Source organism: Sander lucioperca, chromosome 20, assembly GCF_008315115.2.
Source record: "Sander lucioperca isolate FBNREF2018 chromosome 20, SLUC_FBN_1.2, whole genome shotgun sequence".
In the NCBI taxonomy this organism is placed as follows: Eukaryota; Metazoa; Chordata; class Actinopteri; order Perciformes; family Percidae; genus Sander; species Sander lucioperca.
The window spans coordinates 5,259,374-5,275,081 of NC_050192.1; the positions used below are offsets into that span (position 1 = coordinate 5,259,374).

Consider the following 15,708-nt stretch of genomic DNA (forward strand, 5'->3'; position numbering starts at 1 on the left):
GTGTGTGTGTGTGTGTGTGTGTGTGTGTGTCACGTGGGCCGCCGTTGCAACGCAGAGGTTTTATAGACAGGAGCTGCACACACAAAGTCTATTACAGTTCAGCATCTGCCTGCACACACAGGTTGTTCACCTGAAAAGCAAGAGGATGGACGCAGCATACAAAAGAGTCAATGGAAACTCCGGGCCAGAGGCAGAGACAGAGGAGCCAGGCACAGGGGTAAATCTAATGTTATACCTGCTAGATAACTTTTAAAGTGGCACCACTTTTTATATCCAGAAATTCATCCATTTATTTGTGTTCTTCTGTCATGATATGGTAATTTTAAGCATAAAAAACGCTTAAAGTTACTGTAAATAATAATCTTCTGCTAATTCAATTCTGTTTTAAATGCAACAATAGTGATAGAGCCAGTGATAGCTGGACTATTCCAGGTAGTAGGCTACAGCATGACAAAGTGGCCTCAGTGAAAAGAAAGTTAAAAAAAAAACAAAAAAAAACAGCTGATGTTACTGAAAAATGGACAATATGTGCTGTCATAATACAACTGGACAATTATTCTATGTATGCTGGTATTTGGGCTGCCTGGATTTAAAAAAAAATCCTGTCAGTTATGTTTATAAACAGCTAAAGTTTTAGTCGATCAACAGGGAAATAACCTGCAACTATTTTGATGATCGAACAAGTTATTTTCCAAGCAAAAATGCCAGACATGACCTAGATCCATCTTCTCAAACATGAATATTTCTTTTATTTCTTTCTTTGTCTTATGTCAAAGATGAATTAAATATCTTTAGGTTATTGATTTGGCAAAAAAGCTATATAAAGACATTACCTTAGGTAGTGGGACACTATTAGAACTTTTCATTATTTTATAGTCAAAAAAGATTAATCTGTAGATTGATCAATAGTAAAAAAAAAAATAATAATAATAATAATGCTTAGTTGTAGCACCAAAAAAAGCATAACATATTCCTGTGATCTACTCTTGCAGTCAAGAAAATCTTTAACTAAATGTCAAATTTAAGATTTCATTCATAATGTAACATTTTGGTCCATGAGTAAAGACTGTACTGAAGCTCCATATGAAATGTTTATTTAATTAAAAAAATTAATAAATAACTATCTGCACTGTACAGGAAATTCTTCATCTGTAAGATATTCTGACCTGCTGTGAGGAGCTTATGATCAGTGCCAGCACACCCACTGCAAAGCTCTGTGTCAAAAGGTTAAAGGTGTGAAGGTTTCAAGCTACTCAGATGCCTTGAATGCAGAATGTCATGGCTTTTACACAGATTTCATGCACATTCTCCAACATATGGCTGTGCTAAAACACGGGCGTGCAGAATGAGTTCAAAACCCAGATGAATCAGCAATATAGCAATTAGAAGATCTCTGGAAATCTGAGATTTACACACCTACTTGATTTAAAAAGTGGAACTGTGGTGTTTTGAACGCTTTGTTAGAGTTAAAGGACAATTCCGGCGTAAAACAAACCTAGGGCATAATAACAGATATGTACCCACTCTGTCGTTCTCTGGGACATGATTTCATGCTAATCGAATGTGTTTGTAGCTTGAAACAAGCTAGGGCGGACCGCTGATTAGCTTACAACGCTAGTATTCGGGGCACAGGGAAAGTAAAAACAAAATGCTATTTACCACTGAAAAGGCTCAAAATATCACCAAACTTCAACCGTAGCATAATGAGGGTCCCTAAATGTTAACCGAAGCATTGAGAACTTTGTAAGTGTACAGACAAAGATAGATTATAAAGACAGTCGCGTTCTCGTATACAGGCGAGCTACTGTCTTTCTAAACTATCTTTTTAATAAACTGTCTGTACACTTACAATGTTGTACAAAAACATGTCCCAGAGAACGACAGACTGGGTACACATCTGTCATTAACACCTCTGTGACCAGAGCTTTCAATCAGTTTTGTCAGGTCAGCTAGCTAGATAATTCTCATTTTTTTTCTGCAGTCAGGGCATCACTCTTTGACGAATGAAACATGTCTAATGAACGCAAAAGTGCTGATGACTCATCAGTATCAAAAAAGAAAGTAAGGCTACATGTATATCTGTAACGTTACCTTAACTTCGGTTTTATGAAAGGACAGGACAGGTCTCGGCCACAATGTGTCATTTGTGGCGAGAAGCTAGCTCATAAAGCCAAGCAAATTGACGCGACACCAGGAAACAAACACCAGGAGACTATTGGGCTGTGTAGGTCAGCTTTTCTTTTAAATTTAGGGAGGGCTTCAAGGAAAAAGGTTGAGAACCACTGAAGAAGACGATCATGCACATTAAACTGCCAGATTTAGGTTTAAAAACATGTTTTCATCACAAAAATCATAAGAAGATCAAGATAAACTATAAAAATGACTGCATTTAGTATCACTTTGCTTGCATTGACTCCTGCAGTAAAAGTAGTTTTAGCTGTTCCCCTGAGATTCTGCTTGTGTAAAAAAAAAAAAAAAAAAACATAAACCCCACATTTAAGCCCTGTGTTGTTTCCTGAAATGTGTCTTTCAGCAAAGGAGAAGGGGCTCCATGTACCTGGAGGAGGAGACCAACAAGAAGTCCGAAGTGATCTCCTGCATCTTCTCCCTGAAAGAGGAGGTCGGAGCTTTAGCCAAGGGTCTGCGACTCTTTGAGGTAAATTTCTATACTAACAGCTCACATACATGCCGTCACCCCTTCACTGTTGAACAGGAGCATGAATGCTTCCCCTGATCTTTCTTATAGCCATCCCCAGGGCTTACATACAGGATAACAGATAGATGAACAGAACAGATATATCAGTAACTTGTACCGGCTTGAACTGCCTACTTAATCTGTACCTTTGTAGCCTATTGTATTTTGTTCTCTTGCACTATGTTGATTGTGAAACTATATGTTGCCTTGTACGCTTACGCATTTCTTGGCCAGGTCGCCGTTGTAAATGAGAACCTGTTCTCAACGGCCTACCTGGTTAAATAATTAAATTATTATTTTTTTTAAACTCTCAGATCCTGACATAAGTTGCAAGGTAACAAATACAAAGGGAAACCTGGTCTGAATTGGCTGTGATGCAGTCTAGACTGTATTTGTTCAGGAGGCAAAATTGCATGCAGTTGCTGCTCCTGCAGCTAAACACCAACCAGAGCATGCAGGAATGTTCATTTACCACTGGGGTGGTTAAGTCTACTTGGGGTAAAACCAACCACTCCATGGTGTGGTTAAAAACACATTTTTGGAGTTTTCTTCAAGTGGCTAAGATTGACTACACATCTAGCCTCAACATATATTCTCTTTTGTTTTATATATTATTAAATGCATTTGAGTCAAATTAATTCACAACACAAATTTTCTCATGATAGAAGAGTGAAAAAGCGAGTAAATAGGCTGAATGTTTAAATGAATAGTCTGACATGGGAAATACACTTATTCGCTTTCTTGCTGAGAGTTAGTTGAGAAGATCGATGCCACTCCCATGTCTGTTAGCTTAGCATAAAGACTGGAAACAGCTAGCCTGACTCTGCCCAAATGTAAAAACCTATCAACACCTCTAAAGCTGATTGTTTCATCTGTACAAAAAAAAGTGTTTAAAAACGACAACACATTTTCTGTTTCACGAGGGGTTAAATTGTCCCTGTAAAATGGTGAATTGTCATTTTAACACAGTTTTTGGGAGTAAACAAATATAACATGTCAATTGGTGAGCTTTAGAGATGCCGACTATTCCTTACGTATCAATAGTGGTCTGATTGAAGCAGATGGACATGATGAGTTGAAGATGAACTTCCTCAGGTCTTTTATTTTCATAAAGTTACTGATTAACATTGAACAAAATAAGCTACATAACATTGAGTTTCTTCTAAATTTGAAATATTAAAAGATTACAGTATTACAAGATCTAGTTCGTCAGTTACATTTCATTTTAACAGTTGGGGCAGAGGAAGGTAATTTAGTTCATAAATATATATATATATATAATTATCTGTAGTTCATGTTCTTTTCTGATCCTTCAAAGAAGTAAATTAAACAAACTGAGCTTATCTCTTTGTGTATCAGTGTACGTGTGCAAACATGACAGCCGTCTCTTTGATCCACTAACCCACCTCCTCCAGGGTTTTATAGTAATAATGAAATAGTCAAACACTGGACTGCTCATGTCGGTGAAGGTTCTCAGTCATCCAGGTCCTAGATATCCAAGAAAGGTTCAAATCAAGGGGAACTGGACTTGGTTAAAGGTCCTCGAAGACGTGTTGTCTCTCTTAATTGGACTGTTTAGAAAAACTGATCGCACACTTCTGGTTTGTAGAGGTGGAAAACATTAAATCAGTCCTGTTTTGAAATATTATTTATAATGTATTTGATCATTTTTATTCACTTGTAATAGCGTATAATAGTTGAACATATTTTACTCCACAACCGTTATTAGTTACTTTCAAAATTTGGATTTTACATACTTTGTATCAAATATATAATTAGCTTTTATATTGATACGTTTTTACAGATTAAACTACTAAATAGTTTATAAAGTAGTTCAAATAAATCCACCATGACCAGCTGCAATATTAAAGGGACACTTTAATAAAAATATCAATTTAATTTTGCACTTTTATAAAGTTGGGGGACAAAAAACAAAAGATCAAAATTAAAGCAGTAGAGTCCGGGATCCTGACTTTTTGTCCCTAGAATAAATCTGGATCCTACATTTCCCATAATGCAGTTCAAAAGTGTTTTTCAATAGACCCTTGCTTCTTAAACTTCGGAAAGCTTCCTCCAGATCCACAGAAGATATTATACACCTGTTTTCTCAGACTTGTAATAATCCAATATAATAAAATAACACACTGATAGGGGTCATTTTGCATACTACTTTTGTACTTTACTTAGGTGAAATTTTGAAAGTGGTATCAATCTTCTCATTAAACTCTTAGCAAGAAAGCACATAAGCATCTTTTTTTTCAAAAGATAGACACGATGAGTCGATTAAACTTTTTCAGGTCTTTCACAATCATAAAGTTACTGATTAACATTAAACAAAACAAAATGCATACGTGCGTACGTGACTGTGCAAAGGCACGAAGTAAACACTCATTTTTTGATCTTCGACATGTCAATTTAAGGTTCAAGTTTGCTCTTTTTGCAGGCAAAAAAGAATTTGTCTACAGAACATTCTACAGGAAAACAGTTCAAAAACATGCAAAACATCCCAAGACAAAAGATGTTTTAGGTTAAAGAAAAATGTTTTTGGATACATTTTTTGTGGGGGTGGACATGTGGGTGTGTTGACTCTGTTATATATATATCAAGTATTTGCCAAATGCTACTCTCCAAATGCAGCAGCAAACATCAGGATCCTTTTTGAACCTATGAGATCCCACTTTCAAAATCCTCCCCCTGCTCCACCCCCTTCCTCCCCCTAATCTCCTGTTCTTTCCAGTTTTTCTTCAAAACAGGCCAAATTACCCCCCCAAACCATCAACACGCCCCTCTCCCCCTTACAACAATGTAACACATGTTCATTTCCCTATAAACACAGTTTTGAAGAAAACATACTGCACTTCTTCCTTGTTTTTCTCTGTGTTCTCTGATAAATTGAAAACGACTGCTTGCTCCGTAGAGCCATGTGCTAGCGTTTAGCCGAGCAGCCATGGCATCTTCTCATTATGTCTGTAATCTCCATATTTCAGTCAGAAAGTTGCAAAATAAAACCACAACACTGTTTATCCGCCTGGGCCTTAAAGACATGTGACACAGCAACATGGTCTTCATGTGACGAGTCAGAGCCACGGGCTGACCTCGCGCCTCAGTGTGGGCGACAGAAGGGTGAATATCACCTGCCTTACAGTCGTGGGACGGCTCGGAGGGGTACAGAAATCTGACCAAATAACCCCTGCATGCTGCTGGGATTAGGATTTAGCTTTTATGTTAAACTGGGCCAGGCAACCAATAGCACAGATGTTAAAGTGTTTCCCTTTGTGCAAAGAAAGAACAGCATCACTGAGCTTTTCTCAGAGGTCAGGGACACATTAATCACTTAATATCAAATATATGAATTTAAATGTTGTAATCCCAAAGCTTCACCCTTCTTTTCATTGCTAAATGCAATGAATGTACAACATATTAGGGGGCATCTTCCAAATAATTAGATGTAGCCACTTTTGCACGATCTATATCTTAATTTTAGTTCAAGAATCTCTGACTTATTTGTCAGACTAGATGTCTTCCTTTTTAACTATAATATATTTTAAAAGGGAAATCAATGATGGATAGTTAGTTCTACTTGAACTCACTACTGTCTGTTTTTTTAGACGAAATGTTCTGTATACATAATATAATCAGTTCACATTGTGTTATATATCATGTTTTTGAACTTATGGGGAAGATTTACAGTAATTAAGTAAAATAATTGCGAAGTTCAATGGGACAACATCTGCTCATATGCTTAGAAAGCTTCAGTAAATCAGCTGACAGTCAATAGATAACGGCACATCACAAAAAGCGACTCATCTTTTCTTTTGAATGCCAACCTGGACTCTTTGCTCATCTCTGTAGTCACTCATAGGGGATGCAGGCCCACATGGTCATCAAAAAAAGCTGTTAAATGTAGAATAGGATCCAGATGGGAGAAAAGGGGAGGCCCTGCTGCACGCACCCACCTCTTTACTTAGCCTATAGTAGACAGAGAACAACATACTCCCTCTCCTTCCCCAAAGTTACGTAAACATAAATACCTTTTTAATGGTAATTACCACTTCAAAGATTGTCACGCTCTCCAGCATGAGCTGGAGCCTCTCTGCATTTTGGACATAAAGAAGAACTCCTGTCCAAAAGGGTTTGGAAACATTCCAAGGGTTTTGTGTTCATGCTGCAGAATGAGAAAAAGCCTAAATGCCATAAGTCCATTCTGTCTGGCTCATTGTCAGTTTGCAGATAGAAAGTTCAAGGCAGCTTTCTGACTCAAGGCCATGGTGGACTCCACAATGTCTGATAAATAGTTATCAATTTATTAAGAAAACACCGCACTCTAGTGGTGGAATGAAAGTAGTGCTGGAGCCTGTTGCAGCAAAAACACTCACAGTTGTTTATCACTTAGATCAGGGGTCTTCAACGTTTTTCAGGCCAAGGACCCCTTAGCTAAAAGAGAGACGGAGTAGGGACCCCCTACTACATATACTATACAAAATGATGTTGCATTAAACTGGGCTGCATGGATGAAAATGAATGGCAGTGAATCCTTAAGCTTAACTGTATGGCTACCATATTACGCATAGTAAGCTTATCTTCAATATGGTTTTTACAAATAGGCCAATTTATCTTTGCGATTAAAATGTTAGTTGACAATGTTATTAATGTGTATTTGCAGACATATATTAATTTTTAACTCTGAGGACCCCCTAGGTGTCACGGACCCCCTGTCGAATATCACTGACATAGATGTTTATCTTACATGCATGTGTTTTGTAATTTTTCCACTTTGTTTATATGATGATTCTTTTGCCTTCAAATGAAAAATTACATAAAATCTAAATGGAGACCAACAAGTTCTTTGAAACACAAACAAATATCACCTCAGGTCTCACCACAGTCTCTTCTCGTAGGAGAATGGCATCAACCTGACACACATCGAGTCCCGTCCGTCGCGGATGGACAAAGACCAGTACGAGTTCTTCATCAGCGTGGACCCCACCTGCTCCCAGGCTCTGGATGATGTCATTGAAGGTCTGCGTACACAAATCAGCGGCCATGTGCATGAGCTGTCACGCAACAAACAGAAGGACACAGGTTAGTGTGTTTGTGTAATCATAGTGAGAGGATAAGAATGAATCCTCAACATAATAGCAATGTGTATTCATAACATGCTCCACATGATGTGAGTTTACAAATGGATGTCTGATTTCCCCTTTATCCACATTTAATCTGATCCATCATATTGACTAAATAAATTAAATTAAATTAATAAATAAAAATGTAATTTTGTTTCAATTGTTTCATAATTGGAAGGAGGGTTTACATTTTTGTGTCACACGTTATTAGATCCACAGAATTTGCCATAGACACTAGATGAAAATTCAGAATCACAACGAAGTTATTACAATTCATCCTGAGGGGAACGTGAATGTGTGCATCAAATTTCATGGTGAATCGTCAAACATGTGTCAAGATATTTCAGTGAAAACCACAAATGTCAACCTCATTGAGGCACTAAAGGAAAACTCAGGATCACCAACATCAATAGGGTTCATCCTCTAGGGATCATGAATGTCTTCATCAGTTGTGCCAATCCAACCGATGTAAAGATATTTTGCTACAAAGGTGAAACTTTTGACCTACTGGTGGTGCTATACAGTTGGAAAAGTCAGGTCATTAGGGTTCATCCTCTGGGGAACATGGACATCTGAACCAAGTTTCATGGCAATACATTCAATAGTTGTTGAGGTATTTGACTAAAAAACAAAAATGTCAACATCATGGTGGTGCTAGAAGAAAAATCAGGGGATCACTAAAGCTAGTAGGATTCATCCTTTGGGGGACCATGAATGTCTGTTCAAAATGTTATGGCAACCCATTCAATAGTTGTTAAGATATTTCAGTCTGGGTCAAAGTGATGGACCGATCAACCAACATTGCCATCCCTAAAGCCACCCAGCTAGCGTGGCTAAAAAATCTAATTAAATGGAGATCAATACAGCTGAAATGTTCCATTTATCAACTGAGCACAGTGTTGGCTGTTGGGTGGTGCTTCATGACCCCCCCAGCCAGACTGGGTAATGGACAGCCAGCGTCGCCGATGAGACTGATGGCCCGTCGCCCACATCTAGACCCCTTTATTAGTTGTTTCCAGAATGACATTAGTTTAGCTACTGAGAACCAACAGGCTCAGCAGGAACAGATGAGCTCTGTGTCCTGGTCCCAGACTAACACAGTGAAGGAGAACATGCCAAGGTCCCGGCAGAGACAGACAGGGCCACCATGGATCCTCCTTTGACCTTGGTGTAGACACTGTGGTCTGCTGGTCAGGGTCAAGTGGACAAGGGGATATTTATGGCCAGTTTTGGAGACTGCCTGTTTATAGAGGAGCCTGGCAGCGACATATTGTCTTCCTGGGGCCTCAGGCTGGACCACACTGCACAAATGTAGATTAATGATTGGGCCCCAGTGTTTTTGAGTGTCATAAATCCATGTGAACAAGCAGATGACCCTTGATTACTGTTCTGCTGAGTGTCAGAACGCCATGGCACTGAAAAAGAAATACAACAGGCAAACCATCATCTACATTACGAACATCAATATCAATCTGTACTCATTTCAATCAGTCAAAAATCCCACAATACTCGGGCTGCAACAAACTGTTTTCACTGCAGATTAATCGATCGGTCTGTAAAATAATTAGTTTAGTTTAATTAGTTCAAATGTCTTGTTTTGTCCGATCAACAGTCCAAAACCCAAAGATTCAGTTGGGTTAAGAAATAGCAAATCCTCACTGGGGCTACACACTTTTATTATTATTTAATTTAATTATTTGGCATAAATAAGGACTACAAATTGTTTAGACTTAGAAATATAAATTATCACACAGAACAGAGATAAAGTGACAAGAGCACTACATTTTCTTAGCTCTGGTCAATGTTTGTGGAATTAATTCCTAATTGATTTGACCTGAATGAATACATGTTCAATAAAAACATAAATTATCCATGTTTAACAACTGTTATTATTCAACAGTGCCATGGTTCCCTAATGACATCCAGGACTTGGACCGCTTTGCCAACCAGATCCTCAGTTACGGCTCCGAGCTAGATTCTGATCACCCGGTAAGACTGACTCATCCATCACTGTCTGTGTGCCACATCCTGCCTCTGCATGTGTGCGTGTGTTTGTGTGTGAATATGGTCCACTCACGCCCACGTGTTATGAAAGACGGGGCTGCAGAGATGACAGGCTGCACTCTGCCGTCTATTCTAATGGAAACTATCTACACACAGAAATTGATGTCATTGCTTTAATTGAGCCCCTATAATTATAGATAATTGCTCCCTTTTGCCACCGCCATTAAAGCAAAATGTATTCATCATAAGCTGAAATACACTCTACAAAGGCTTCATTTGAATATGTATTTGCGTGCTCTTATTAGAGACGGAGTGCATAACGCTGTCAAAGGCCACAGGGTTTAGCCTTAGCAGAGGATTTCCACTCTTTGATTCAGCTGTGAGTGGCCAGGCTGCGATCATGAGATCTAACATGGCTTTCCTTTGTCTTTGTGTGTGTGTGTGTGTGTGTGTGTGTGTGTGTGTGTGTGTGTGTGTGTGTGTGTGTGTTCAGGGCTTCACAGATCCAGTGTATAGAGTCCGCAGGAAGGAGTTTGCTGACATTGCCTACAACTACAGACAGTAACTACTCCTAAAAATCTTTATTTTTAAACTCCATCTCTTATTTTGTGTGAGTTATGGATGAAATATTTTTATATCTTAGTGGTAATTCTGGGTGATTTCTTTCTCTGCTTTGCCTTGAAAATTATCATAAACAAATAGGGACAAATTACAGGCAGTCAATGGTGGATTTAAAGGGTCTTTGTGTGTATAATTGTGAAGTATTATTCACGGGGACTACAAAGAGCAGCAAACCCAATGAAATGTCCACTGAGGTGGTTCGCATTTACATAGCTGCGTAATACTGCGATTGGGACAAATAATGAAGTGATGCTGTGCTCACACAGTCTATCGTCATGGGGAAATTTGGGGGAAACCTAAATAGTAAAAAACTCTAAAAGCATCAATTTGAACACGTTCGTTAGAAGAAATCAGCAGTATGTTTATAAAATAATTCAGTTTATAGAATTTTTAAGGTCTGCAGTGCAGAAGCAGGAGGAATTATTGATTTAAAATGGACATTAACACATAATTGGTCTCATAGTTTCCTGATAATTTCCTTTGTAAATTCTTAGGAGGGTTCCTAGAAAAGTGTTACTAAATATAGGGAAAATGGAGGCACTTCCAAATGTTATTATACCAATAAAAAATATATATAATAAAATGTGTAAATGTGTTCAAGAAAGTATACAATTCAACAAAAACAGAGAATAAAGTAAAAATGAATAAAATGTGAATATTAATGGATTTGTCACTTTGCCCAGTAAATATCTTCGAGGAAATTTTTACTGGCTCATTCTTAAAAACTCAAAGTTAGTACAATGATTACCACCAAATAACATAGTTTTCATATACAACATTGGAAACCTCTTAGGACTTATAAGGAATAGGAATTATAAGGACACTAAATAAACAGATGGACACTATACTGTATATACATTACATGTATATATGTAATCAGGTAAAATTGGCCATCATAAATAGAACTAGACAGGCACTCGGAGAGTGCAGACCTCCGCCAAGGCCATGCCCTATCTCCCAATTTTAACGAAAGTGAAACACTCTTCCACCAACTTTAATAGAAATTGAGCCAGTAGTTATTTCATAATCCTGCTGACAGATGGACAAACCGAACCAAAAACGAAACCTCCTTAAGCTTGTCGGAGGTAAAAATCTTAGGCAAACACTGGTATACTGTATATGTGTGTAACAATGTAGTTTTGCTTAAGGCAATACTGTCCTTATGCACTACGTCTATCTGCAGGTAAACGGTATATAACTGCCACAGCATTTATAGCCTAAGTGTGCAATGCTTGTCCCTAGAATGGCCTTTATACTGGTACACAAAACTCAACAAGAAACAGCATAAATCACATGCAGTAACCTCATGTCTTTGTCCTAGTGGCCAAATCATCCCTCGAGTGGAGTACACAGAGGAGGAAAAGGCCACATGGGGGACGGTGTTCAAGGAGCTGAAGACTCTGTACCCGACTCACGCCTGCCGCGAACACAACCGGGTCTTCCCCCTGCTGGAGAAATACTGCGGCTACAGGCAGGACAACATCCCACAGCTGGAGGACGTGTCCCGCTTCCTGCAGTGTAAGTCCTGTCTTGTGACTGACCCTGAGGTCCCACGGATGACATCTTCATTCATTTCATTTAGTTGAATGTGGGAGGCAGGTCCTGTTGAAACGCCCTTCTTCCTATTGCTCCCTCTCTCCCCTCACTAACTGCTCTTGTTCAACACAACCAAACACTCACTTCTTTCATCTGTCCCACTCTTTCCTGCAGCATGCACAGGCTTCCGGCTTCGCCCGGTGGCCGGCTTGCTCTCGTCCCGTGACTTCCTGGCTGGACTCGCCTTCCGTGTCTTTCATTCCACGCAGTACATTCGTCACGGCTCCAAGCCCACATACACACCTGAGCCGTGAGTGTCGAAACTCTATTCATAAAAGAGGGAAAATATACATTATACGTATGTGTGATTTTTAAAGAGTCATTTTGGTACTTAACACAGGGATATCTGCCATGAGCTTCTGGGACACGTTCCTCTGTTTGCTGACTCCAGTTTCGCCCAATTCTCACAGGTAACTAAGTTTCCTGTCAGAGCAGAAGTGATGAATACAAAACTAAATAAAAAAGACACATTCATTGTCCATTGTATATTCTGTATATACAAAACATTCTGACTTTGATTCATTTATATTTAAGATATAAATATATTTTATAAGTGCTGCTGTAACAGTTCCTTTCCCTCAGAGGATCATTGAACTGTTATCTTAACATACAAATCGATGTAACATATTTTCATTTTCTAATCTCTATGCTTTGATGCTATTCTGCGCAGGAAATTGGTCTTGCCTCCCTTGGTGCTCCCGATGAGTTCATTGAGAAACTTGCTACTGTGAGTACTGAGTACATTACACAATACACAATACTGCATGGACTCTGGATCCAAATTACATCACCAGCGCAACATGGCAGTGCCCGTATCCGGGATACTTTGGCTTGATTTTTGTCCAATAGGAGGAAGTAAAAAGGCTTTGTCCATCTTAAAGGACAATTCCGGCGCAAAATGAACCTAGGGGTTAATAACAGATGTGTACCCACTCTATCGCTCTCTGGGACATGACAGACAGTTTATTAAAAAGATAGTTTAGAAAGACAGTAGCTCCCAAGACGGCGGCCGCCTGTATACGAGAACGCAACTGTCTTTATAATCTATCTTTTTAATAAACTGTCTGTACACTTACAATGTTCTCAATGCTTTGTTAACATTTAGGGACCCTCATTATGCTATGGTTGAAGTTTGGTGATATTTTGAGCCTTTTTAGTGGTATAAATAGGGATTTGTTTTTACTTTCCCTGTGCCCCGAATACTAGCGTTGTAAGCTAATTAGCGGTCCGCGCTAGCTTGTTTCAAGCTACAAACACATTCGATTAGCATGAAAATATGACCCAGAGAGCGATCGAGTGGGTAAACATCTGTTATTAACCCCTAGGTTCGTTTTGCGCTGGAATTGTCCTTTAATGTACACTATATGGTTGTGAGCAGCCAAAATTATATTTCATTCGCCTCCATTGTATTGGCGTGGCAGCTGAAATATCACAGATATCTCAAAACCTGAGAAAACCCAAAATCAAAAACTACATGCATGGCTAGATAGCACAAGATGTAAGTTAGAAAATATGTTATGTGACCCTTTAAATTTTCTCAAGGATCTCCTGGTGCGTGGACTTCAGAGAAGCCCGTTTATCAACCTTCTTTGTTTCTGTTTCTGGATTCGGTGTATAGATCATATTTTTATGAACCTTATGTGTTCCCTCAGGTGTACTGGTTCACTGTGGAGTTTGGCCTCTGTAAGCAGGGCTCAGAGATCAAAGCTTACGGAGCTGGCTTGCTTTCATCGTTTGGAGAGCTGCAGGTAAGAGAAAGGCAGGGGGCAACACGTGTGTGTTGAGTCAAAGGCTCCAATAAAACAGTCCGTACATCACTTTCAGCAAACATGGACCCCCGCAGCAGCAAGATAAACAGTTTTGGCCTCCATCTGTTGTTTATTACACTTTGACTCTGTTGCACAGCAGTAGCAGTGCTGGCAGTGGGTTAGTGGTCCACTCAGATTCTGGTTTTGTGTGTCACTGGGGGAGTGGGCCTGCTTGCCCAGTGGGGTGTGGGTAAAGTGGTTCAGTGGGTAAGTGGGGGAAAAGAGAGAGAGAGAGAGAGAGAGAGGACAGACAGCTCACTATCGAGGTCACAAGTTACATCAGCCGCTGTCAGCAGAGGATGTGCACTCTGCCAAGTCACATCAACAAGACAGCAGAGCCCTGAATCATGCTGCACTTCCTGTTTACTCTAGTAGTAATGGGAACAGAGACTCATTGAGACACTGAAATGAAATATGTCCTTTCTTTTTATTTTTTATTTTAGTACAGCTTGACAGACAAGCCAAAACTCCAGCCCTTTGACCCCGACAGGACCAGCATCCAGAAGTACCCAATCACAGAGTACCAGCCTGTTTACTTTGTTGCTGAGAGCTTTGAGGATGCCAAGGAGAAAGTGAGGTAAGAAAATGAGTTTCTTTTCATGCTTTCCTGCATATAAGTTTAGGTTACATACAAAACATGCCTAACATTAACGTCCCTGTCTGCAGGAAATTTGCAGCCACCATCCCCAGGCCTTTCTCAGTGCGCTACAATCCATACACCCAGAGTATTGAAGTGCTGGACAACACCCAGCAGCTCAAGAACCTGGCTGACAGCATCAGTGGTATGCCCCTACGTTCACTATTTCTCTTGGAGTGGACACTAAAATCTCTTTTGCCTATAATTAGATAAACTGAGAAAAACTACTGTAACACTAAATAAGCCAGGCAACTTTGAGTCATGAAAATGTAAGTTCCAGGTTAGTTTTGTTTTACTCTAAATCTGTTTTTGTATTCTCTTGTTTCAGGTGAAATGGGGAAACTGTGTGAAGCCCTGCAGAAACTGAAGTAACTGCAAATGCAATCTGAGCCCAAGCACCCTAAAAATCTCTTCATTTATTCAATAAAGCTTTTGTTTATTATCAGGCAGTTCTGCTTAGCATGCTTGCAAATTAGCTTTCTTTGTATTTAAACAAATATGCCAAGTCAAATTGGCAATATTACTGTAATCCAATTAGTATTTTAGTCAAATGAATAAAGTGTAGCCTGTTACTTATGTAGGATAATAATAAATGTGTTGAACAGCTAAAAATGGTACTGCCAATATTATTACAGTATAAGTGTTATTAAGAGACATGTTTTTCAAAATAAGAGGGTTTGTCAATTGCCCTAAATTATCTCTTCAGTGACTTTGATGAATGTCAAACCCAAAATGTAAACAACTAATTTTAATTCTAATACGATGTAAAAACAATTAAAAAAAAAAAGAGAATCCTTTCTACGCACTTCAAACCTAAAATCATATTGACAGATAATTTCTGCCCCTAGCTTCCATTTTGCTTGGCTAAATTAAATGTTTTGTATTTGCATTAAACGTTTTAATGAAAACAAATTTATATTTCTCTTCTCTCTCTGTTATTCATTTTTTTCCTTCATTGATAATTACTTCTTACATACATTATATGTATATATATATATATATATATATATATATATATATATATATATATATATAAATAAAATATTATACGATGTTTTCATCATGGTGTCTACAACATGTATCCAGCTTGTGTGGGCTTACAGGACAACACACATTTATATAAGCCAGATAAAGATAACAATACTACAAAAAGTCCAAAAATGAAGAAATCTACTAACTCATCCTGTGGGCAACCATGACTTGCTGCTGTATAGACAGATAAGA

General features: G+C 38.7%; 1 protein-coding gene across 1 annotated transcript; it reads left to right on the forward strand.

Annotated features, from left to right (window-relative positions):
- The first annotated feature begins 34 nt into the window (after window positions 1-34).
- Window positions 35-15,260, forward strand: pah (phenylalanine hydroxylase). Its single transcript, XM_031313529.2, has 13 exons — window positions 35-217; window positions 2,534-2,656; window positions 7,594-7,777; window positions 9,719-9,807; window positions 10,316-10,383; window positions 11,765-11,961; window positions 12,154-12,289; window positions 12,380-12,449; window positions 12,710-12,766; window positions 13,692-13,787; window positions 14,291-14,424; window positions 14,514-14,629; window positions 14,813-15,260. The coding sequence occupies exons 1-13, from the start codon at window positions 146-148 to the stop codon at window positions 14,854-14,856; spliced, it is 1,386 nt and encodes a 461-aa protein (XP_031169389.1). The 5' UTR covers window positions 35-145; the 3' UTR covers window positions 14,857-15,260.
- The last annotated feature ends 448 nt before the right edge of the window (window positions 15,261-15,708 follow it).

Excerpts from the sequence above, each read along its gene's own strand:
- pah (XM_031313529.2), top strand. The coding sequence starts at position 146 with ATGGACGCAGCATACAAAAGAGTCAATGGAAACTCCGGGCCAGAGGCA. Across the intron at positions 12,290-12,379 it reads CCCACATACACACCTGAGCC|GGATATCTGCCATGAGCTTC; the intron begins GTGAGTGTCGAA and ends TACTTAACACAG. Across the intron at positions 14,630-14,812 it reads CCTGGCTGACAGCATCAGTG|GTGAAATGGGGAAACTGTGT; the intron begins GTATGCCCCTAC and ends CTCTTGTTTCAG.